At 46.1% G+C, this 26,252-nt stretch overlaps 1 protein-coding gene across 8 annotated transcripts in view; it reads left to right on the plus strand.

Annotated features, from left to right (window-relative positions):
• Nucleotides 1-26,252, plus strand: part of LINGO1 (leucine rich repeat and Ig domain containing 1) — a 515,479-nt gene that overhangs the window by 454,702 nt on the left and 34,525 nt on the right. Inside the window, exon 6 of one of the 8 annotated variants that reach the window (XM_056796651.1) lies at nucleotides 22,908-23,023. The exons of 6 other annotated variants lie outside the window; for them this stretch is intronic. Coding sequence is in view for 1 of the 2 variants with exons in the window: in XM_007477965.3 (XP_007478027.1) it covers nucleotides 8,946-8,951 (6 nt within the window). In the remaining variant the exon portion in view is untranslated. Of the gene's footprint in view, nucleotides 1-7,944; nucleotides 8,952-22,907; nucleotides 23,024-26,252 lie in introns of those variants that run through there. One more of the 8 variants, XM_007477965.3, reaches the window with a different exon arrangement.

Raw genomic sequence — 26,252 nt, forward strand, 5'->3', positions numbered from 1 at the left:
TTTCAATTTAATTTAATAAGCATTTTTGAACACCTCCTATGTGCCTGCCACTGTTATGAAGTAGGGATAAAAAGACCAAAAGGATCCATTCCCACCTTCATGGAGCACTCTGTCCCACCTCAGTTACTTCTAGTTATGCCATCTGGGGAGAAATAAAAGCAAGCTGACCCCCTCTCTCAAGGGACAGCCCTTTAAATACTGGGCACCCCAAAAGTCTCAGTGCCATTCTAAGCATGGTATAACAGAGCTCTGCTTAAAACGGCTCCAAGACTTTGAGGACACCTTGTTCCTGAAGACAGATATCAGGCCTTCCCCTATGGCTTTTCTTCTGCAGGGAAAAAAAAGAACTTATTCCATTCTTCATACCATCCTTCCATTGCATGATTTTGCATTTCCCTCCACATCCTCATAGATACTCCCCAATTTATGTCCTTTCAAAAGAAATGGAGTGAAATTAATCACAGGACACTATGTTTTACTTACATGTGGTTTGACCATGTTGAGGCCAAAGGACAGACATACTTCTTCTGGACACTAGAGCTCTCTCTTAAAGCAACTGTACATCGAATTAGTTCTTCTGACCACCACATCTTCTATCAAGTTTGAAGAAACTTAAACACCACCTCCTGAATATTTTACATGAACTACTGTCTAACCATGCCCCCCCATCCCATATTTATGTGGCTGATTTTTCTTAGTCCAAATATAAGTTATCCCAATTTGATTTCATCTTCTTAGATTTAACCATTGTCCTAGACGATTGGGATCTAGTTTTAAACTTCATTCAACTTTTCAATGTAAAGAAGCAATATGGTGGCACAGAAAAATTTCCAGGCTTAGAATCAGAAGGACTGGGCTCTCTACCCTCATTGCCCACCCCTTTCCTATATGAAGTCACAAAACTGGCCTCCTCATTGCTCCTTGATCTACTTTTCCCCAGTAATTCCAGCTCTGATGCCTGGACTCAGATCACTCTCCTCTATGAGAAAGCTCTCCTTCAGTGAGAGGGAAGTTTATAGATATATAATGGGGCAGATATCATCAACCAAGCTCAATGTGTTGATTGCTTTTGCTTCTTTATATTTTTTTTGTCACAGTGGAGAATTATATCAAGATAGGAGTGAGTGTGATAAAGGGAAAGGAGTCATTTGGAAAGTTAAAAAGATCCCAATTTGGGGGGGAATAAAGCTTTCTATCCCTTCTCTCCCAAAGAAATAAGACCATGGAATGACAAACCCAAATCCTACTTCTACCACTTCCTAACTGTAGCACATTGGGCAAGACTATCTGATTCTCCAAGGCTTTGCTTCCTCAGCTGAAAATTGAAGGCTTCAGAGTAGAGGTCCTGTAAAGTACCAGCTCTAAATACTATGATTCTCTCCTCCCTCATGCCTTCAAGGCCCACTTCCTCCAGGAAATCTTCCTTGACCAACCCAACCCGACTAAATCCATGTTCTCTCTCGCCTATGAGTTCTCCAGCTCTGTGTTTCCCTTATCTGGACTTAGCCCACAAAGCCTAGTGTTGTGAGTCAAATTTCCATGTGTATAAGCATTTTCTCCCCAACTGAACTGAAAGCTCCCTGAGGACAGGGAGCTGTCCTTCCCCTTATCCTATTTCTCCCATAGAACATGAGGCACTCAGGTACTACTGTTGAATCTGCTGAAAGCAAGAGTGAGAGGAGAGATTCTAAAAATGTCCACATAGAATCTTAGGACAATTAAGCTTTCAAAGTTTGGGAAGGGAAAGAAGCATACTCATCAACCCTTCTGAGGATGGTGGAACCTAGACATTGAAACCTAAGTGCTGATCGCCTGGATGATGGGTATAGCCCAACTACACCCTGTCTATAAGTTGCCCAAACCTACAAGCCCAGTGGAATAAACAAGACTGGACCCTGAATAGAAATGGAACACAGAAAGTTCAGAATTTAAATTCATCTTTGGTTACAAGAACTAAGGGGGAATAAAAGGCAGAAAGATAGCCTATGAATTGTTTTCTTTGGAAAAAGATAAGGGTTGAGCTAAGTGGCTCAGTGGATTGAACGCCAGGCCTAGAGATGGGAGGTCCTGGGTTCAAATCTGGACTCAGACACTTCCTAATTGTTTGACCCTAGAAAAGTCACTTACCCCCAGTTGCCTAATCCTTACTGCTCTTCTGCCTTAGAACCACTAAGTATTGATTCTAAGATAGAATGTAAGGGTTTAAAAAAGAAAAGAAGAAATTAAGCAGTGCGACCATATTGCTTCCGTTGCAGAAAGGCAGCAGTAAGATGGTGTAGGATACAATAGGACTTCATTTTCTGTGAATTCAACACTTGTGAATTCAGATATATGTAACTGACAATTGAAAAAATAAAGGCAGAAAAATACATGAAATAATTTTTAATTACATGCTAAATCTGTGCCATTTTCCCAAGGCATACAATCTTGCAGCAGTTTGCTCGATCACTCTTGTTCTTGCTCCAAGAAGTCCTTAACATTGTCTTGCACCAAACCTTAGCTCCTACATTAGTCTTTGACCAGAGTTCTCCCTTATAACATGTCATGTCTGCATCAGAGCAGGGCTTCTCTTTGTTTCATTAATGCTATTTAGTTAGCAATAAGAGCCCCAAAGTCTAAGAATAGTGATGCCGGTAGCTCTGAAAAGCCTTAAAAAAATCATAAAGTACCTGGGTGTGTTCGTATAAGAAGTACTTATTCAGTAATGGGGTTTGCTATATTATGGGCAATTTTGAACTAATGCAAAGGATCTTGGAACAGAATGGTTGCAGAAAATGAGGTATTACTGTATATTGTTTTCACTAGAGAAATAAGGTAGTAGAGTGTCTGTGTATTCCTCGCCTGAAGAAACACAACAGCTGGGCTGGTTATGTATTGTTTCCATTGGAGGATATAAGCTCCTTCAAGGCAGGTTGACTTGGGTAGCAAAGTACTCTCCCCATCCCACCCCCCACTGATATTGATGGACTGGATCCCCATCACATAGCTGCTCTTTATCTCCATCTTAGTTCTGGAGCTAACCTAGAGAGGTTAAGTGGATAGTGTCTCTTCTAAAACCATAGCAAATGAGCCCCTACCAGTGTGCTTCCCCAATGATTAGCAGATGATATTAATTATTCAGCTAGAATGAATCATCTTTTAGAAAATGGTATCTACCAAGGGCCTAATAAAAATAGTTGATACAAAATACCCATCTTCTATTCTCATAGTGGACTCATAGAGTCCAGAGGATGATAGTTCAAGTTTAAAGCATGTGAGGTGGAGGAACTGATGGAAGTCCTTTTCTTCCCTTCAGGAGGTTCTCATGAATTTCATCCCAAGTATGGTATGGCTTCTCAGCTGGCCTCCTGGTAGAGTCTTCAAGTTCCCTTTCCTCAATGAGTCTAATTTGTCCTAAGATCCCAAGGCAGACTCCAGATCGGGCATTTCTGGGATGCTACTAGGGCTACGATGCTGATGGCATTGAAGTTTGGGCAAGAGGGAGAGAAGAGGAAAAGAGGCCAAGGTGTTCTGTCCCCAAAGGAATTGTTCTTTAAGGACTAGGGTCAAGGTTTCCAAAGCACGTTATTGATTTTATGTGAGCCCCACAGGGTATGACCAAATCCCTCAACTAATCTGAACAGATTTCCTGTCAAACTGGTTGAAACACTTTTGATTGGTTCAATGGAAATGTGCAGGCTTGTTCACACCTAGTTCACACCTATGATTGATTCATCAGAGGTGTGCTCTCACATGATAAAGGTATCAGAGCTAAGTGGGGTAAAGTGAATGACTCAGTTGTCCCCACCTCCACCCTTGAACTTGTATTCCCAGGAAGCAAGAAGGTAAATGCAATTGAATTGAACCGGGGTATACAGGGAGGGAAGCAGGTTGGTTGGTATTTTGTTTTCATGGGAGAAATAAGTCAACAGAGTGGTCTGTGTATCATTTTTATCAGAAAAATGGGACAGAGGGATGGTTTATTCATCAGCTCCTCAGCTGGAGAAATAAGGCAGCAGAGTGGTTTATACCTGGACCCAGTGCTGCCTCTAATCCTAACTAAAATATAATGGGCAGAAGCTAGCTCCAAAAAGAGTAGCTCTCCATTCTCTCTCTCTCTCTCTCTCTCTCTCTCTCTCTCTCTCTCTCTCTCTCTCTCTCTCTCTCTCTCTCTCTCTCTCTCTCTCTCTCTCTCTGTCTCTCTCTGTCTCTCTCTCTCTCTGTCTGTCTGTCTCTGTCTCTCTCCGTCTCTCTCTCTCTGTCTCTCTCTCTCTGTCTCTGTCTCTCTCTGTCTCTCTCTGTCTCTCTGTCTCTGTCTCTCTCTGTCTCTCTCTCTGTCTCTCTCTCTGTCTCTGTCTCTGTCTCTGTCTGTCTCTGTCTCTCAATCTCTCTCTCCCTCTCTCTCCTCTACTTTCTTTTCTTTTCTCTCTGTCTCTGTCTCATACATAAGCACTTTCCATCTCCTCCAGCTCTTTGAAAAGGCCACACCAGAGTCACCCCCATTGCACAGATGGGAAACTGAGGTATAGAACAGGGAAAGGGCGATTTGGGGGTGGAGAGACGCCCATGGCCACATCGTGCGTCAGTCCTGGCACTGGGAATAGCAGCTCCCCACACACCCCTCCTCTCCTTGAAAGCCAGGCTGGGCAGCCCAGGGTTTCTGGCTGAGTGGAGTTACGCAGAACCCATGTCTATTCCTGTCTTGGGTGGTGGGAGGAGTGGGGGGAGGGGAGTCTTGAGAGCAAACTCACAAACAGCACTATGGGGCCTCACGTCTTGGCACGAGAGTAGAGGTGCCAAGGGAAACTGGAAGGGCTGAGAAATTAATGCCTTTGAGTTTGGAGCAAATGAACAGCATCCGTAGCTTGCCAGGTATTCTGATGAAGGCCAGGCACCATAGCTAGAGACCCTGGTCAGTAGTGTGAAGCTGGGCAAGCTGGAGGGGAAGTGGTCTTCCATTCTTAAGGAAAGGGATGTATATATATTTGTGTGTGTGTGTGTGTATGTGTGTGTGTGTGTGTGTGTGTGTGTGTGTGTGTGTGTGTGTGTGTAGAGGGTTTATCCCTCCTAGACTTCATTCACTTTGGACAACCCATTTCATCACCCCTGCTTTCTGCCTTACCCCATCCCCCCACAGATTATAGAGGGGCAATTAGAAAAATAAATTTTTGCTAATTATGTGACTTATGGATGTTATTTCACTTACGTGAGCCTCAGTTTCTTTCTCTGTAAAATGGCACAATAGCTACCTCTACTCTGCGTCCCTCAGAAAGCTGCTATGAATGAACAAGGGAGCAGGATATTAGTCGCTAAAGTATTGTCTAGAACCCAACTTCTAGTCCTGATTCTGCGACTTAGTCTCTTTGTGCCTCAGTTTCCTCATTAACAAAATGTGGAATAATAACTGCTACACTGCTTATCTCACAGGGCAATTGAGAGAAAAGTTTCGTGAATCTGCAAACACCCATGGAATGTAAGGTGCTATTATTTATGTTTATAAAAGATGCAAAAGTGCTTTAAAAAAGAAGAAAATCCCATTTCTGCAGATGCCCTCTTATTAAAAACAGGCTCAGCTCTTGGGTGAGGGGGAAGCTGTCCCTTGAGAAGACCAGAGTACAGTGTTAATAGATTCCAGCTGTTCCATCAGCCCAGATGTTGTTTGCATATCTGGTTTCAAGGAAATAAAGCACATCTTGCACCTTTCCCAGAAAGTAGGGAAGAAGGGAAAGGATGGGGCAAGATAGGAGATGTCCTTGCTTTAAGACAAAGAAGAAAGGAGGAAGCAGTAGGTCATAGGATTTCAAAATGGGAGAGGCCTTAGAGGTCTTCTATTCCAACCCTCTCATTTTACAAAGGTGGAAGCAGGCCCAGAAATGGTCAGTGACTTGACCAAGGTCACACAGTAAGGAGCATGGCAGGGCTTCAAACTCAGACCTTGAGACTTTATCATTCCACCTGCTAGTCAAGGGATAGGTTCTAGGAGAGCTGATTGCTCATGCTGCCTAGGAGTTTAGGCTAAAGGTGGAATGGCAGCCCAAAGACACCCCACCACCACCAGGGATGGACTTAGGAGAGACTGTTCTCTCTGACCTAGTTACCAAGTTTTTTATGTGATTATCCATTGGGAAGCCTAGCCTAGGACCAAAGGAAAATGGAGTAAGACCCCTGCCTTGAGGAGATTTCCACCACCAAGAGATATTCCAAATAGTGACAGCCAGGGTGATTTTCAGGAAAATCCTTCCAAGAACTTGATAATGGTGTGGGCTGGATCATTTTCTGGTGGAGTGATCTTTGAGGTCAGGCCTCCCTATTGGACACATCTTCTGCTGGCCAGTGTGGGTTTGATAATGACCTCTTCTGGGTGCTGCATCTACTCCCACTTGGCCCTTAGCCTGGAGGCAGCCTGGTGTCCTCTAAGGGCTGAGTTTGCCGTTAGAGCAGGGCTTCCCACAAGGTGTATTGGAAGTGCAGCTTTCTTACTTAACTCTGGGACTGGGCAAATCTGCTCCCCCCTCTGAGCATCATTTACCTCCACTTTAAAAGGAAGGAGGGAGGGAGAGCGGGAGGGAGGGAGGGGTTTAAGTTCTCCTCTGTTTCAAGAAGTCTACAGTCCCGGCCTTCTTCGAAAGTCTGGGCCCCAATTTCTTAAGATGAAAGGAGGGAGATGGATTAGGGGAGCCATCTCTGTGAATCCAGGATCTCCCCACCCCAATTTGCCAGTTTTTCTAGGCTCAGTGAGTCCCTCTGCTGGCCTCCAGGTAGAACCGGGAGAGTCTGCAGCCCACCAAAGAGGCTCCGCACTGCCCTCCTCAGGGCTTTGGAGACACCAGGGTCAGGCAAGCTCCCCACTCTAGGGTTTGAAGGCATGCCATTAGCAGGAAGCTGAAGGGTGCCCTCTAGCTTGAGCACTGCCTGGGTACTCCCAGGGCCCTCCATTCGGGATTTCTCAATCCCAGGCTCCCTCTGTCCTTCCCTTACAAATGTTCTCTTTACTACTGGTTTCCTGAGGAGAAAGGGAAGGCACGGAATCTGGAGGACAGGGTTGGGGAGAGAGAGAAAAGTTTCTCAAGGAGACCCTTGGTCTCAGTTTCCCCAAATATAAAATGAGGACTAGATGACTAATCCAGCACCGTGTAGGCGTTGAAGAGGTCCCTCCATGGAGGGTTGGGGGGGGGGGCATGGAGAACAAAAGATTCTGTATAGCAGGGCCATTAGGAGTCTGAGACCTGCCCTCCTTTGCTCGTAGCCTCCCTGCCCTCATCACCACTAGGAGAAATGCCTCCCAACCACTCCAGCTAACACACACACCCAGAAACTCTCATAGACACTCATTTGGACAAAAACAGGCAAAGGGAACCGTCCACTGAGGCCCCGATAACCCTGGGGCTGGGGGACAGTTCCCAGAATGACCTGGACGGGTTGGGCGCTTTGCCATGATCTGAGCAAGGCCTCTGAGAGGTGTCCGGCCGGCAATTTGACCCACTCTGGTTATTAGAAGCCTCAGAGAGCCCCATTCTGAGGCCTGCTTTTTTACCCAACCTTCCCCATTGTAACCCAATCCTTAGGATTTAGAAGAATCGAGGAAATGGCTAACTGCACTCTCCTATCCTCGGGGAGGAATTAACAGCGTTCATAAGCAAGGAATTATGAGGGTACCCTGATGTGGTGGAAAGAACATTGGAACTGGAGTCCGAGGCCCTGGGTTCTAATCTTAGCTCTGAGACTGATTGTAGAAACAAGTCCCTTTTCTTAGTTTCTCCAACAGTAAAGTCATCGACGTGGAGCAGATAATCCCTAATTAGTCTTTCAACTGGGAATCCTCGGATCCCGGGATCCAATCCCTCCGACATTTCTAGCCTGGTGGAGTGGGGGGAGGGACAATGGGGGGGGGGGACTGGAGCCGTCTCGCCCCCACCCACCCTCCGGAGAAGCATACCTAGGCCAAGAGGTGGGGGGAGGTGCTCAGTGATCCTCTCCTCTCCCCCCACCCTCCCCGTAGCTTCGCAGCCGCGCCCCCCTCCCCCGCCCAGCCCCCTCCCTCTCCCTTTTTTCCTCCCCCCGATCTCCACCGGAGTCCTCGCTGGCTGGCTGAGCCGCGACAGAGCGCGGACTGCTGGAGCTCCGGCGAGCAGCGGCGGCGACAGCAGCGGCGGGGAGCTAAGCTGCAGCTGCAGCCAGAGCCCGAGGCAGAGTCTGATCCGGAACGGGAGCCGGAGCCGGAGCCGGAGCCGGAGGCAGGGCGGGAGCCGCAGCCGCAGCTAGAGCTCCGGACGCTCCCTCCCCGAGGGCCCCTCCCGGGGCGCTCCGTCGGGCCGCTGGGGCCGGCTTCGGGCCGGGCAGGATGCGTTCCCGCTGCCCGCCGGCGGCCTCCCCAGCCCGCCTCTGGATCGGGATCGGGATCGGGATCGGGATCGGCAGAGCGCGCGGCCTCGGGAGCGCCCAGCGGGAGCAGGAGCAAGAGCAGGAGCTGCGGCCAGCGCCCGAGCAGGAGCCAGAACCCGAGCGGGGGCGACGTCGGCGGTTGCAGAAGCAGGGGCGGCCCCGCAGAGCTCGCTGAAGTCGGAGCCGCCGCCCCGGGGCCCGGGGCCCGTTCTGAACCCGAGCCCCCAGAGCCCAAACCCGAGCCCCGGGATCCTCCAGAGCCCGACCCGCGGAGTCCCCGGAGCACGAACCCGAGCCCGAGCTCCAGGGCGCGGCTGAAGCGGCAGCCCGACCTGGGCGCACAGGAGCCGCTGACTACCCCGGGGGCACGGCCCCGAGCGGGCTCCGCTTCTTGCTGGCCGCAGGCGGCCCTGCTGAGGGCGGACTCCCGGGAAGAGGCGGCGGCGGAGAAGGAGGAGGAGGAGGAGGCGAAGAAGGAGGAGGAGGAGGCGAAAGAGGAGGAGGAGGAGGAGGAGGAGGGGGCTGGGGCTGGGGGGAGACATGCGATTGGTGACCGAGGCGGGCGGACGGACGGCGAGCAAGAGATGCAGGTGAGCAGTGGTCGGCCACGGGTTCCAGCCCAGCCCCGGGATGGAGGACGGGCGGGCGCCTAGTGAGAGAACGAGCGAGCGATCGAGCGATCTAGCGAGAGGAGAGAAGGAACAGTGCAGGGAGCTCCGGAGGGGATGGCCCTCCTTGAGGGCAGCCTGCAAGCAAGGCGGGCACTGCCCGGGAGGAACAGGGCACTGCCCTCCTCCCCACCACGGACCTTTGCCAAGGCCCGAAGCTGCCATTCCCTTCACCCACCCACTCCCTCCTCCAAATACCCCAAACTAGGTTGGCAGCGCCCCCATCCTGGTCCCCCAGAGCTTGCTTGGTGAAGCTGGGCAGAGCAGGGCTGCTCCCCAAACGCCTTCCCCTTCTTCCTCTCCTCCCCACAAGGTGGACTGCACTCCTATTCCTCACGGGGGGGGGGGGTCGGGGGTGGCTCGGGGGTGGCTCGCCTGGCTTCCCTCCCTCTCTGGCCGGCTGCTGGGAGTTTGTAAGGGGGTACGGGCTAAGAGGAGGGCATTGGATTGGATCCCCGGGTGGATTGGAAAGGGAATGGTGCCTGTGCACAGGATGATGGAGGCACTGTCCCTGGTGGGCTAGAGGCTGCTTTTGCTAAATGGGGTGGGGATTGGCAGTGCCTTCACGCAAAAGACCTCTCAGCTGGGGGGCGGGGGGGACACTAGCCAGCAGGAGATAGCGGAGGAACCGAAAGGAGCTAGGGGCCCTGGGGCTCTCTGGAAAATTCAGTCCTGTCCTGCCCTCCTTTCCCTCCAATCCGCTCCTTCCCACACCCTCCAAAAATATTTTTTTTCTTCCCAAATCACAGTAAGGGTCTTAGAGCGAGGAGCCAGGAGGCTTCTCTCTCCCTTTCCAGCCTTAGCCGCTGAAATTGGGATTCTACACTGTGCAGTATTCCGTGTCACCCGAATTTCTAATCTCATGTCTATCTTCAGCCTACTCCCCTCTAAGGTACCTCCCTCCCCCAAAGAGGCTCCTCTTTTCGGCTCTGAAGTTGTTTCCCATCCCTCCCCCATCATTAAACCAACCCCTTCTTCCCCTCCTGCAGCCTTGGCCCTCCCTGTCCCCCTCTGGGAGAGCTGACCACAGGCACAGAGCTTGGGGGGGGGGGGGGCGGAGATCAGATCACTTCCTTCCTCCCCACATAGGTTTCCAGAGCCAGCAGCCTTCACTCCACCCACCCACCCATTCCGGAGGCAAAGCTCCCTTCCCTTCCCCGGTTCCTCTGCCTATTAGTTAGCCTGTGCTGAGAGCCAGTGGTGTGTACTAGGCACACAATCAGAGGCGGAATTAAACGAAGTGTCTACCTTAATGGTCCTCTCTCCCCCTAGCCTAAAGGGCTGCCTCCTCCTCCCGCAGCATCCTCTTGGGAAGAGAAGACTCTGCCCTACCCAGGTACTCCCTTCTACCCTGGACCCTTCCAAGCTCCTGTTTTCTGGACCCCACCCCCTGCCTGATCCAATCTGGAAGTTTGAGAGAAATGTCTGAGAATTAAGGGGTGGGTAGGAGAAGAGGAAGACGGGAGAGAGGAAATGAAGCAGGGATTGAGGAAAGGCTGGGTGAAGGCAGACGTTGAAAAGAAAAGAGTGTGAAGACATGGGGGCCCCTGGGGGCCCCCAGTCCCTATTAGGGGGATAAGGAATTGCTCTCCCGGTAGCTTTTGTCCTTTTAGCGATTTCTCCTTGTCCCAACATCTTTTCTCTGCCCCAGTTTCCATCCTGAGGCAGAAGCATTTGGGGGTGAATGAGACATCTACCTATCAATACCCTCTTTCCCCTTTCCCTTTGGAGCCTGGTATCTGTTCCTTTATTTTTGATGGCTCCATTCCCCCTTCCCCGATATATGTCTTGCCTGAGGTAAGCACCAGAGCTACCTTCTTCCATCATTCTATACCCCCAACAAGCACGATTGATTCTGGAGCCAGACAGAACAGATGGAGTGACTGACCAGGGGCTCCCAAAATCCCAACTTCAACAGTGGGGAAAGTTAGGGAGATAGGAGCAAGGGATCCAAGTCTGGACCAGAGTGAAGAATCAGGGCAGTCCCAACCCTGGTCTCTGGGGACTTGAGGCTGCGGGATTCTTCTCATTGTTCTCCCCAGTCCCTCAGTCCACCACTGGGGGAGGGAGGGAGCCTTCTCTGCCATGACCAGGAGGTGCCTCTCCCTTGCCAGTTCTCTTTCCTTTCCTAGTTCCTCTTTCCCCGTCCAGTCTTTTTAGTCTAATCTCTTTCTATCAGAGGCAGGGGAAGAAGTGTCTTGGGTTTTGAGGAGCTGTGGGTTCCCTGAATTCCCCTTTCCCATCTCCCAGAAGCCAAAATGAGGTGGTGAGGAGCTGAACTCAAACCTTCTGAACCTAAATAGGAGGTAGGAAAGAGGACAGGGGTACCTTGGGGCTGTCCAGCCCCAGCCACAACCACAGCCTCCCTGCCACTGGAGACAAAAGACATCATTTCCAGCAAGCTCCTTGTCCTGGGCAGTCTGGGTTGCCTAATTTGTCCCATGCCTCAGAATGTATCCAGAGCAATTCTGCCTGGAGCCCCAGCTCATTAGGGCCATGAGCCTACCCTTCAACTCTGGTAACCAGTTACCAACCCCAACCCCTATCACATCCTTGTTTTTCCTAGGATCCCTGCATGACCCTTTCACCATGATAGTGGAGAACTCCTGGAGAATATAGTGGAATGGTTGTCTGCCTGGATCTTGAGGGCATTTCATTAGGACTGGGGTACAGTGGAGGCAGCATTGAAGCTGTGGCTCCCCCCAGATTCCTCAAGGGCAGGGAGTAGGATGGAGGAGTTAGACTTTCCTTGGCTGGTTTTGTCCTTGCTGCCTGGGGAAAGGGGTGCATATGTGCATGTGTATGGAAGGAGGGTGAAGCTGGATGCAACCAAGCATTCAGAGATGTGTGTTTGCTCCTGACACCTCCTAAGGATGGTCAAGTAGGGGCCAACAGGCTGGCCCCATCCTCTGCCAGTGCTAGGAGATGCTAGACCCATATTCCTTGCTGCCAGCTAGGGACAGAGAGAATTGTAGGACTCTTTCAAGCCAGTAAGAGTATGGGCATAAGGCAGTGATGGAGCTTGTTTAGTTCCTGCCTGGAGAAGGTAGGAAGGGTTTCTGGGCTAAGAGGGCACACACACACAACCACCTCCCAAAAGCCTGTCTACACACACACACACACACACACACACACACACACACACACACACCAGCAGAACTGAACAAAGACTGGGTTGGGCACCCCCAGCTCAGAGTGCTCCTTGGCTCACATGGAATTATGTCCAAGGACCAAGGAAATGGGAGTCACTTCTGGGCAAGCCCAGATCTAGGATTTTTTTTTAGAGCTTGTCTCTAGAAGAGTCCAGTCTTCAAGAGGAATAATAAACCTCGCCGTCTCTGTGAGAACTACTGAGGAAACCTTGAGGCTAAGCCCAATGCTGGGCCCCCTGCTCAGGGAGGGCATCTCTCTGACCCCCTTCTTAAGGACAGGGGTGAAGACAAGGACAGTAATGGATGCTCCCTCTTGGCCACCCTGACTTCTCTCTTTTCTCCTCCTCTCCCTGGCCCCATAGTTTCATCCCCAAACACAGCCCTCCTGGCAAAGGGGCAATTCTCTCCACTTCCCTACAGCCAGAAATGCCACGAACCTCTATTTTCTCCATCCCAAGCAACCCCTCTCTCCAATCCCTCGCACCTGTAAGCATGTCAGCTGCATCTAATCTCCTACTGCCCTCTAGGGGCCTTCCTGGATAGTTGATGATTATGGGGGAAGGAAATGAGGCAGTGGGATGGCCTCTGTACTTTCAAGAGAGAAATGGGCTGCAAGATGGTTTGCCTGCTGTTTCTAATGGAGGATTTTGGTGTTGGTGTGTTTTCAGCAGATAATTGAGGAAGAGGGATGGTCTGTTTTGTTTCCATTGGAGAAATTAGGCAGTGGGAGTGGCCAGAGCATCTTCAGCAGATAAATAGGGAAATGGGATGGTTATCTCTTATGTTTCTCTTGGAGTAATGAGGCAGTGAGATGGTCTGTGTGTTTTTAGCAGAGAACTGAAGAAGTGCTATGATCAGCATTTTCAGGAAAGAAAGAGTAATGATGATTATAATAAATATTCATATTTATACAGTGTTCCAAAGTTTGCTGAGTGCTTTCCCACAGTCATTGTTTGGGAAAAAAAATGACAAGAATCGCTGTGCCCATTTTAGAGCTAAAGATACTGAGGTTCAGACATAGATGGGAAGTAATACAGCTACTAAGTTTTGGGTACAGAATTTAAGATCAGACCCTGTGGCAGAATCTAGCAATGGGATGATCTGAACTGCTTCCATTTTGCAGGAGTCTGAAGCAATAGGATGGTTTGTATTCCTTCCATTGGTGGGCTGAGGTAGTAGGATGGTCTGTTGAAGCCCAAGACAACGGGTGTCATGGCCTTTAGAAAGAAAAGAGCTCCCTTGAAGTAAGGAGGAAAAAATAAGGTAGGAGGATGATTCTGTCCCCTTCTCTCCTCCCAAGAGGAGTGGGATGGCACTTTCTTCTCCTTACCCCACCAGGTGGTCCTGGAAAAATCTTTTTTTTTTCTCACTGTGTATCAGTTTCTTTATCTCTAAAATAAGATCTTTGTTCTCTCTGGAAACTTACGTTCTATCCCTGGAATGTTCTGGGTTTTATCTCACCCAGTTCCAGACCTCCACATGCCTTCCCCCACCTCCTCTCTGTCATCTTTCCTCATTAGAAGGTGGGCTGCTTGAAGTCAGGGGTTTTCTTCTTCTATTGACTTTGTATCCCCCAAATTAGCTCAGTGCATGGCACATAGGAACCTCTTAATAGATGCTTCTCCCCACCCCCAAGAGATAGCCTTCTTTTTTATTTTAATTTTTAAAAAACCTGACCTTCTGTCTTAGAATCAATATTCTATATTGGTTACAAGGAAGAAGGATAGACAATGGGGGTTAAGTGACTTGCCCAGGGTCACAAAGCTGGGAAGTATCTGAGGCTAGATTCAAACCTAGGATCTCTTGTTTCTAGGCCTGGTTCTCAATCCACTGAGCAACCAAAGGAAGAGCCTTCTAAATGAAACAACCTAGAAGAATTCCCTCTTGCCAACCAAATCAAGTCTCAACCTCTCAGCCCGACCTTGGGGGCCCTCCAAAATCTAGCCCCATACCCTTTATCCAACACGGGCCCTCTTCTGGAGGCAGGCCCATCTCACCTCTTTCCCAGGCTTATTCTCACCCCCATTCCTCACCCCACCCCCTTACATACACCCCTAGTCACACATTTAGTCATAGAGCCTCTCTGACATGGAATGCCCCTCTCCTCCTCCCTTCTTGCTCTCCCTCCCAATCAAATCCTCTCTATCTATCCTTCAAAGTCCAGCTCCCATTCCAGCCCCTCTGAGAAGTCTTCCCTGATGAGTCTTAGACCTCTCTATCTCCTCAGACTTCATAAATACTGCAAGCCAGGGCTGTACCTGCCCTCCAGGGAAATTAGGTTTGCTGGAGTTTTGTCTTCTATCTTCAGCTGTGCATCCATTGGGGTTGGGAATTCCTTCCACCAATGAATATGGACAACTATAACTTAGGCCTTGGAGAGCTTCCTTAAAGGCATGGAAAGGCCCATCAGAGTGGTGCATCTGTAGTCACATTGTTAGAAGCTAGATTTGAACTGGGGGCATCCCACCATTTTCTATAGGCTACTGCTGTATTGTCTTTCTCTGTGATGACTGTAAATATTGGATGTATGATGTGTCCGTTGCTCCCCATGATGGCTCCATCCCTCCCCCCTCCTAGACAACAAACTTCCTGGAAGCCCAAACAGTGTTTTCTCTTTCTGCTTCCCCAACAGCCTCCATCACAAAGCACAGGCTGCAACTTTTGCTGCTCAGTCATATCTTTGTGACTTCATTTGGGGTTTTCTGGACAAAGATTTTGTCAAGAGGTTTGCCATTTCCTTCTCCACCCCGTTTTATACATGAAGAAACTGAGGCAAACAGGGTTAAATGACTTACCCAGGATCAAACAGCTAATACTTGTCTGAGACCAGATTTGAACTAAAAAGACAAAACCTGCTGACTACCTTCCTAGAGTTCTGTGCACTATAATGCCACTTAACTGCCCTCTTTAGTCATTACTCCTTATTTACTGATACAGTAGCTTCTGTTCATAAATTTAGGAGAATTCTAACTTAAAGGGACCTTTGAAGTCATATGCATATAACCTCCCTCGTTTTATAGTAGAATGGAAGCTTCGTAAGGGCAGGAACTATCTCATTTTTTAAAAACTTGCACCCCTAGTGCTAAGCACAGTACCAGGCACATAGTAGGCATGCCTTCATTATGTGCCTGAATTGAGGCTTGTCAATTGGTTGGATTATTGAGAAGGAAACAGATACCCAAAGAAAAATTACATGACTTACTCAACACAAGAGAGAGATTCTAACCCAGACCCTCCAACCTCAAAGCTAATCTTTTTTTTTTTAATAACCCCATTCAAACTAGTCAGAGTTTATTGAGCTCCTTGAAAGTAAGGCTCAGTCCACTAGAACATCCAGGCGAGTCCATAAAATCAGACGGTGTTTCCTCCATCCCACGGTGGCCATCTTTTAACATGTTGGACTCTCCTTCTTAGGACAAGAGCCCCTAAGTAGTCTCCCTTGTCCCTTCTTATGACACAGACTTCCTCAGAGCTCATGGGGAAAATGACAAAGCTCTTCCTAAGCTACCAATAAAACAGAGGATGCTGGTTAAATACTATAATTCCAGTCCAGGCAGCACACCTTTATTATGCACCAGGAGCTGTTCCAAGTGCTGGAGATAAAAAAAAAAAAAAGCAGAAAGGAATCATCCCTGTCTTCATGGAGCTTATAAATTTCTGTTTAAATATTCTGGTTAAAAATTCACTCTAATACCCAAGGGCAAGGGCTAGGCAGTTGGGGTTAAATGACTTGGCCAGGGTCACACTTTCTGAGGCCACATTTGAATCCAGGTCCTCCTGTCTTGAGTCTTAAGGCTCTATTATATACATATATGTGTGTATATATGTATATATATAAGCAACCAAATGGGATTAATACATAAGGAATAAATTTGATTATATTAAATTAAAAAGGTTTTGTTAAAAATAAATTAAACAAAAATAAATAAAGGTTTTTGTGCAAACAAACCCAGTGCAACCAAAATTAGAAGGGAAGCAACAAATATTTATAACAAAACTCTATCCACCATGCTGCCTAGTTACCCCAAACTTATGTATTTCTCTTGTCCGTATTTTGGGGGGAAAGGAGCAAAATATTAATCAAGCATTTGTTAAGCATCTGTGTATGTTCCAGGAGCTGTGGTAGATGCTAGAAATAACAGACAAAAATGAAACCACCCCTGCCTTCAAGGAGCTTGCATTCTATCAATATCTAATATTTTATCTAATCTTATGTCTAACATCTAAATCTAATATCTAATAAATCTAATAATAATTCCCAATTAATAATATTCCTAATTTCTATATCTATGGGTCAATCAACCAGCTTTCTTTAAGTGTCTCAGTACGCCCCAGGAGCTGTGGTAGGTGCTGAAAATAGGCATCTAGGTAGAACAATGGATAGAGTGCTGGATCTGGAGTCAGGAAGACTTGAGTTCAAATTCAGCTTCAGATACTCACTAGCTGTGTGACCCTGGGAAAGTCACTTAACCTCGACTACATAATAAAAATTCATATTGATATAGTACTTTCAAGTTTCTAGGGCACTTTTCCCAATAATAGCTCACCTACCTTGTAGATTATATATATATTTTACAGATAATATTTATAAAGCATTTAGCACACATCCTGGCACATAGTAGGCATTTCATGCTTCTTTTCCTCCCCTGGCCTTGAAGGATTCAGGAAGTACAGAGTAATTTCCACAACTTCAGAATCTTGAAAGGCATTTCTTTTCTCCCAGATTTTATTGAACTTGGTCTCGGTGTTATCTGTACCTGGCAACTTACTTGGGCAAGGAGTCACCAGCCCAGCCCAGGCTTCTCTGCGGCCAGCTCACTGCTGAGGCCAAGTGCAGGTGTAGACAAAGGGGCACTGATGCTACTGAGGAGTAAACCAAAGGGGGAGGAGAACACCTGAATACTAATAGCAATAAAGTCTTCACTCAGAGACAACAAACGGATTCATCTCACGCATAGGTCTAAGGAGAAAGGATTAGACAATCACAGTGTTTGGAACTGGAAGGGGAGTGTTGAGTGCCCTGCAGAAGCCCCCTTGGCACTGAGGAAGGTACTAAAGCTAAGGAGAAGATCTACTTTCCTAGGGGCAAAACTCTGATTCAAGCCCAGCTCTCCCAGCCCCCAGCCTTTGCCCACTGCCTTGGGCTTCTGCTTTGACTTGGCAATGAGAGCTGAATTCATTTGATGAGTTCTTGTCAACACGAGGAATGAGACTGGGGCACTTCAACCCCAGTCCTGGCCCAGACTTCCACCAACCTCAGGAGACTTCGGGGAAAATTGCTGGTTTTCCCCAGCAGTCCTCTGAATGTGTCTGAGGCACAAAATCTTTCTCTTGCCCTCCTGATAGCAGATTCAGATGCTCCCCTTCCTCATTCCTTACTCCTCCTGCCCCCAAGACTTTGAGGACTTTTCATAGTTCCAAAGGATCTAGAACTAGAAGAGATCTTAGAGATGATCTAGTCCAACTCCCTTCTTAATGATGAGAAAACTAAGGCCCAAGAAAGGGTGACTTGCCCAAGGTCATATGTGAAGTAGCAGAGCTGGGATTGGAACTGACTCTGACAATTCCAAATCCTATGGGTGTTCCCACTCTCCCATGCTGCCTTCCTAGGATATAGTGCTAAAAATGTTTTTATTCTGTTTTAAAATACCAAACTTTAGAAAATTCGTTTTACCTCAACAAGCAATTATTAAACACCTACTATATGCCATAGATACCATCAGGATAAAAAAAAGAAGCAGTCTCTGGGATCAAAGGAATTTTTGTTGTCCTAGAAAATGGAGAATGGGCTTTTTGCTGGGATCTTAGTCACATGTTGTTATTTTTTGTTTTTGTTTTAAGTTTGAATTTATATTTTAAGACATAAAAGTGATCAGAAGTGACTCAGAAATTAGGAAAATGGGAAGGGGGCGGATCTGGTTAGCCTTTCTCTTCAGTTTCATCCTAGCTTTGACTCTATCATCTAACCCCATCAAATTGGCCCTCAGTAGTCATTAGGTCAAGAAGGGTGAAATAGAGACCGAAGGGGACACCGCTATTTTGGTTTTCCTTAAGACTCCTAGACCATCAAAGGGGAAATGCTCTACTTATCACCTGGCACATAGTAGATATTTAAGTAGAGCTAGCTCAATCTTAGTCCCCTGGAAGGACCTATAAGGAGTATCTTTAGCCACCAGGGGGTCCTTACATTGTTGTTTTGCCCATCTTGCTGGCCCGGTGGATTGGGGGTCAGTAGACAAGAGTGATGAGGGATATTTTTGTTTGGTGCTTTTTTTTTCAATTGAAACAATTTTATTTAATTAATTAATTTAGAATATTTTTCCATGGTTCCATGATTCATGTTCTTTCCCTTCCCTCTTCCCCCCTCCCATAGCCAGTGAGCAATTCCATTGGGTTTTACATGTGTTATTAATCAAGATCTATTTCTATATTCTTATTTGCACTAGTGATCGTTTAGTCCCCTACATCCCCAATCATGTCCCCATTGACCCATGTGATCAAGCAGTTGTTTTTCTTCTGTGTTTCTACTCCCACGGTTCTTCCTTTGAATGTGGATAGTGTTCTTTCTCATAAATCCCTCAGAATTGTCCTGGATCATTGCATTGCTGCTAGTAGAAAAGTCCATTACATTCAATTGTGTCACAGTGTATCAGTCTCTGTGTACAATGTTCTCCTGGTTCTGCTCCTTCCTCTCTGCATCAATTCCTGGAAGTCCTTCTAGTTCATATGGAATTCCTCTAGTTCATCATTCCTTTGAGTACAATAGTACTCCATCACCAACAGATGCCACCATTTGTTCAGCCTTTCCCCAACTGAAGGGCAGCCGCTCATTTTCCAATTTTTTGCCATTGTTTAGTGGTTTTAATAATCTATTTAACCCCTAATTGGATGGGGATAGCTTGGAGTAGATTAGATATCTTGTTAAGATCTTAGATAGTAGTAGGTAAATAGTCAAAAATAGATATCTTGGAAGAGGCAGGACTTGACCTTGGCTATGAAGAATGGGTAGGATTTGGGTGAGTGGAAATCATAGAATCATAGACCTAGAATTGGAAGAAATCTTAATGATCATTGAGCCTAACCTCATTTACCAATAAAGAACTGAGGACAAGAGCAATTAAGTGACTTACCCAAGGTCACCCAGGTAGTAAATGGCAGAGGTGTTATTTTAACCCAGGTCCTCTGGCTTCAAATTCAATATACTTTCCAGAACAAAGATGTTTGGCAGAATGGAGCTACTGAGCCATGCAAAAGGACTGGGAAGGGGCCAGGCTTGTGCACAGTAAGAGCTTAGAGTCCCTTTGAAATTTATCAGGAAAGGCCACCCCTAGGATCAGAGAAAAGTCTGAGTTATGGAAAAGATCAGAGTGTGAGGCAGTGGAAGGAGACTTTAATTGATCCTCAGAATCCTAGTAGGAGGAGACCTTTACAGGTCACCAAGTCCCATAGGTTCCTCTTCTGGAACATCTTAAGTGCTCATTTAGCATCTACGTAAAGACCTCCAGAGATGGACAATTCAGAACCCACTAGAGGCAGCATATTCCATTGCTGAATAGCCCTAATTATAAGGATGTTTTTCCTTAAATGGAGGCGAATGTTTGTTCTCTATGCCTTCTATCCATTGCTTCCATTCTGCCCCCTGGGTCCAAACAAAACAAGACTAATCCCTTGTCCCCAGGACAATCTTTCAAATACTTGAAGATGTTTTTATGCCCCTCATAAATCTTTTCCAGACTAAATATGCCTGGTTCACTCAACTAGACCTTGTATGGCATGGTTTCTAGTCTCTTTGCCATCTTGGATGCTATCCTCTGGACACTTTTCAATTTATTCATGCACACACATATATAGCGTATATAAATTATACATAGATATATGTATATGTATTTCCTAGAGTGTGGTATCTAGAACTGAGCACAATCTTCTGGCCAGGGTCGAATGGGACAGTTCTGAAGTCTATACATTATACTCATAGTGCAACCAGAGATTATTTTTGTTCTTTTGGCCATAATATTATGCTTTTGGCAGCTCAAGCTTTGAGCCACCAAAACTCCTAAGCCTTTTTCCTATGAACTGCCCTTTAGTTAAAACTCTTCCATTCTTTCCTTGGGCCGTTGATTTTTTGAATCCAAGACAGGTCTTTGCATTTATCCCCATTCAGTGTCACCATATTAATTTCAGCTCACTGTTCTTACCTCCTGAAATATTTTAGATTATTATTCCCCAATCCAATGAGCCAACTCTCCTTATCTGGTTTGTGTTGCACAGAAATTTCATACATGTATTGTTTGTGCCTTCATCCATCATCATTGATGGAAATTCTGTAGAAAAGAGAACCAAGGACAGATCCTTGGAACATCTTAATATCATTCCATTTTAATCATTTGAGAGATAGGCTCATACATTTAGTGTTGGAATGGACTTTAAAAATCTCTTAATTCAACATTCTCTTTTTTTTCATATGATGAAACTGAGACCTAGAATGGTTAAGTGACTTGAATTTGGCTATAACATTCCTGGGTGTTGTCAGTTGGGGATTAAGTACAGCAGGTGATCTGTGGATTCTATCAATCTCCACTTTTCCCTCTTGTTCAAGGATTTTGGGGCAGTTTTCTTTAATAATTTCTTGTAATATAATGTCCAGGCTTTTTCTTTTGTCATGGTCTTCTAGTAGGCCAATAATTCTTAAATTGTCTCTCCTTGAATGATTTTCTAAATCCTTTGTTTTGTGAATGAGATGCTTCATATTTTCCTCAATTTTTTCATTCTTTTGGTTTTGTTTTATAGAGTCCTGCTGCCTTGTGAGGTCGCTCGATTCTAATTGTTGTATTCTGGTTCTTAAAGACTGGATTTCATCCTTAGTTTTTTGGTTGTCCTTTTCATTTGGTTGTCCTTTTCCTTTTGGTCGGATTTTCTTTGGAGGTCATCTTTCATCTTCTTCACCTCATCTTTCATCTGCTTTGCCTCATTTTCCAGCTGGTTGATTTTGGCTTTCATGACACTATTTTCTGTTTCTAGATGACTTATCTTAGTTTTTAAGTTCTTTTCCCAATTGTCTTCAGCCTCTCTTAATTGTGTTTTGAATTGCATTTTGAGTTCTTCCAAAGCCTGTATCCAATTCGCTGGGATTTCTGATTTTTCCTTTGCTGATCCCTTTCCCTCTGTTTCATTTGCTCTTTGCTCATTACCTGTGCAGAAGCTGTCTATTGTAATTTCTTTCTTCTTTTTCTGTTGTTTGCTGGAGTTTACCCCTTCTTTGCTCCCTGTATTTGGCTGTGCTCTTGCTCCTCTCATTTTGTTTTGGTTTTGGGGCTGTCAGTTTCCCCTCTTGGAGCTTTGTCAGATCTCTTGGTACAGTCTCTAGGGGAGGAATGTTAGCTTCCCTGTCCTCTGGAGGCTTTTGATTGGATTGAGTTCAAGTGGGTTGGGCTGTATGTGGTATGAAGCTCTGAGGCTCTGAAGACTCCTGGAAGGCTGGGCCGCCCAGGCTCTCTCCAGTTCTCTCCAGCTGCTCCTCTGCTGTCCACAAGTGCCTTTGCCTGCCTCCCTCAACTCTGAGGAGTTCTGATTGAATTAGGTTCAACTGGATTGGTCTGGTTGTGCCCCGAGGCAAGGGTAAGACTGGAGCCCGATGGAGGGACCCAGCCAACGGCCTGTCTCTCCCTGGCTTCCTCCCCACTGTCCAAGCTGGATGCTCCGAGCCTGGCACCCCACTGCTCACAAGGTAGACCCTCCAAACCAGCACCTTTGCCCGATCAGAGGTTCCCGCCACTGCTGCTGATGCTGCTGCGGGCTCAGCGCTCTTGGTTGTGGGGAAGGGGTCCTGGGACCTACCCTCTGCCTTCCCTTTAGCCCTGAGTATTCTAGGATTCTGACTTTTGGGGGACGTACCTTTTGATTTGAGTCCAGAAGGAGGGTTCCCCGCTTCTGTCCTGTTGTTCAGCTTGGATTTCGGTGCCCTAGGAGCATTCAGTCTGTATCGGTAAGGAAGGGTCTTCCACGAGGTCTGAACTTTTGCTGCTTGCTAAGCCGCCATCTTGACTCCGCCCCCTGGTTAAGTGACTTGACCAAGATCACACAAGTATTATGTGGCAGAGCTAAATTTAGAACTCAGTTCCTCCAATCCTGTTCTCTTCTATTTCACTGTCTATATAGCCATTCATTCCATTCCAAATCTACTTTATTACATACTATCTTATATTTTCCATATAGAGAATATAGTGTAGTATGATATAATTATACTCTATATAAGTATGTTATCATCCAGGCCATCCCTCTCCATCTTGAACTCAATGACTTGCTTTAGCATAGCTTTTCTTTAGTATTCCCTGGATCTCCAGAGAAGACGAGGAAAGGCAAGTAATTTTCCTTTTCTCAGCCAACCATCTCCAATTTTTCCTGTCTATAGCTTGTTTGCAAACATGGTTATTTGCTTAGTGTTTCCCCATTAGACTGAACCCTTTGAGAGAAGGGGCTGAGTGCCTTTGCCCTCTCTTTGCATCCCCAGTACTTTAGCATTGTGCCTGGCTGATATATAAGGGCTAAATGTTGGATGCCTAAATGAATTGTGGTTGGGTTTCAAGTTGAACTTGGGAGTAGTAGTAAATCTCTAGTTGGAATCTGGGAAGGGGAGCAAAGAGATATTATAATAGTAATCACAAGATCAGAGATTTTGAGCTGGAATGGGTCCTTGAAGGTCTTTGAGTATAATCCCCTCATTTTGCAGATGAGGAAACTGAGGTCCAGAGACATAAACTGGCTTGCCCAGGGTCCCAGAGCTAGTAAAAATCTCAGACAGGATTTGGATCCAGGTCTTCCTTACTCCAAGCCCAAGCCACTAAGGTATGTAGCTTCCTCTATAATCATCATCATAATACATGAATACCTTAGGTTGGTAGAGTTTTAAAATGTATATATTTAAACCACTTTCAGGTCTCTCATACTGTGCCGTTCTTACTTTGTGAGGAGAGGAGAGGTCATGAATGAGACAATAAAGGCTTATATGGTGAGCTATTATCAGGGACCTCAACTTAGGTCTCCTAGCTCCCAGAAATTATCCTTTTGATGATGATATCCTTCTCTGTCCCTATATTGCTCCCTGTGATGACTGAGACATTGGTTTCTTTTTAAATATATTTTCAGTCCTTCATTCATTCATTCATTCAAATCCTAGACAAAATTATGGAATGTCAGAGCGAAAAAAGACCTCAGAAATGACTGAGTTCTGGAGTTATTAACTTGGGTATAGGTGAATTTTTTAAAATGTATTTTGATGATGGTATTTCAACAGAATTGGCTTCCTTTGTAGTCCTGTGTATTTGATTTTATTTTTGTAATCCTTATCTTCCATCTTAGAATCAATATTGTATATTCATTCCAAGGCAGAAGAACAATAAGGGATAGGTAGTGGAGGTTAAGTGACTTGCCCAGGGTCATACAACTAGGAAGTGTCTGAGGCCAAATTTGAACCCAGGTCCCTCCAACTCTAAGCCTGGCACTTACCTGCTGTGCTATCTAGACAAGTTTGTCCCCTGACTTGCTCTTTTAAATAAAAACCCTTACCTTCCATCTTAGAATCAATGCTGTGTATTAGTATTAGAACAGTGATAAGGGCTAGGCAATGGGGGTTAAGTGACTTGCCCAGGGTCACACAACTAGTTCTGTATATTTTAAAACCTTGTGAGGAGTCCATGATTCCCCAGAATACCAGAGGGGTCCATGACACCAAAAGTTCAGAAGCCCTTACCTAGTCTAAACCCACCATGTTACAAATGAGGAAATGGATGCCTGAGACATTAAGTACTTTATCCAGTGGCCAGAACTTTCCCCCCTATTCAATCATTTATCCAACACACATTAATAATAACAGGACCTAAGAGGTGGCATGCAGGAGTGGGTAGAGGAAGCCCAGAGTTCAAGGCCAATTTCTGAAACATAATGGCTGCATGACCCAGGACAAGTCACCTAACTTTTCAGTGCTCAGGAAAATCTCTAAGGATACCAGGTATAGACCAGCTGCCTAGCAACATTAATAAAGGGAATTTCCATACCAGGGAGTTTCCCATGTGGTTAAATCCTAGATTCAGACTGTTGTAATCCCTCCCCCCAAAAGCTACTTTAATTTCTGTTATCTACAAGTACAAAGCTCTTTATGTAGACAACTTCATTTAATCTTTGCGAAATCCCTGTGAGATAGGAACTATCAATATTAGCTCCATTTTATAGATGCACAAACCGAGACCCAGAGTAATCATTCTTGCTCAGAACATACTGTATTATTCTGAATATAGGCTATCTCCAAATATAGGTCATACTTCTAAAATTAGGACTCTTTGAAAAGAAACAAATAGTGAAAAATCACCCTAACTATAATCCCAATTTGGGGGTGAAAGGAGCCTTTTATCAGACCAACATGGAATTGTATGCAGCACTCTGGGAGGTCTGGGGGAGGAGGAATACGGCAAAGAGGACTAAAGCCTGGGCTAGACTGAGGGGATATTCCCACCTGTGCAATGTGAACTAAGACTTACATCAGAAGCAATGAGGTGGTGTGCAGAAGAGATACGTGAAAGGTAGTGAGTCAGAGCTGTGGAAGGAGGCCAGAGCAATCAGAAAGCCTGCTTGGAGGAGAAGGCTCTTGAAGCTTCTTTTATAGAGGTAGGATTTGGGTCAAAAGCTGGGAAAATAGAGAGGAGGGTGGTTTGGGCTAGAGACTACTAGAGCTTGAGTCAGGAGATCTAGATCCAAGGTTAGCTCTAGTCCTGACAACCTGGATGGCCCTGCACCCTTCTCATGAGCCTCAGTTTCCCTAGGTTGTCTTTGTGCAGGAGCAATAACAATAGATGGAGTCAGAGTCTTGACACCCACTAGCTCTGTAAGCTTGAGGGAACTGCTGACTCCTTCTGAGTCTTAGTCTCCTTCTTGGTAAAACTGTGCCAAGGGATGTCCAAGATCCCTTCATTTTCTAAATCCCATGATCTTATGATTCTGTGAGAGATTTGCAGTGTGGGAGAGACAATACTAAGGAATGGGAAGAGCTTTACCCTGAGTCTACGCTGCCCACACTGTTGTTGCTCAGGCATTTCAGTCATGACTGGCTCTTTGTAGCTGGCTCATTTGGGCTTTTCTTGGTAAAGATTCTGCAATGTCTTGCCATTTCCTTCTCTAGCTCATTTTACAGATGAGGAAACTGAGGCAAACAGGGTTAAATAACTTGCCCAGGGTCACACAGCTAATAAGTATCTGAAACCATATTTGAACTCAAAAAATATGAGTCTTCCTGACTTTAGGCCTAGCATTCTATCTACTTTGCCATCTCACTGCCCACACTGCCTAATAAATAAATAAAGGAAATAAAGTCTAGGCTCCTCTTGTTGGAACCAAATACCCTTCCTTGCCTTCTGCTTCTCTGCTCTCTACTCATTTAAACCCAAACTAATTCCAGCATTTAGTTATATGACCTTGGGCAAGGCAACTGATCTCTCTAAGCCTCAGTTTCTTTATCTGTCAAATGAAGGTATTGGACTCAGTGACCTCTCAAGATTCTTTCCTGCCAACTTTAAATCTATCGTGCTTGATAATCTTTAAGGTCTCCTCCAATTCTAGCCATCTATCTAAGATGTCTCAAAATTCTCAGGGTTTATAAATCCTTGTTAGATAATTTTCCAACGTCAGATGGGAAAAGGAAAATATCCATTTGGAAAGTTGAAAATCATTCCCAGTTGTTAGCATCTTATTGTTACACAGATATTCGCATACACACAAAACCCAGCCCTCTACTGACAGCCAAATTGATGTGTTTTATCATATCTCTCTCTCTCTCTCTCTCTCTCTCTCTCTCTCTCTCTCTCTCTCTCTCTCTCTCTCTCTCTCTCTCTCTCTCCCTCTCTCTCTCCCTCTCTCTCTCTCTCTCTCTCTCTCTCTCTCTCTCTCTCTCTCTCTCTCTCTCTCTCTCTCTCTCTCTTCTCTCTCTCTCTTTTCTTCCTCTCCCTCTAGCTCTGTCTCTGTCTCTCTCTGCCTCTGTCTGTCTGTATCTCTCTGACTCTGTATCTCTCTATCTCTGTCTCCCTTC

The sequence above is a fragment of the Monodelphis domestica genome, chromosome 1 (assembly GCF_027887165.1).
Source record: "Monodelphis domestica isolate mMonDom1 chromosome 1, mMonDom1.pri, whole genome shotgun sequence".
Taxonomy (NCBI): Eukaryota; Metazoa; Chordata; class Mammalia; order Didelphimorphia; family Didelphidae; genus Monodelphis; species Monodelphis domestica.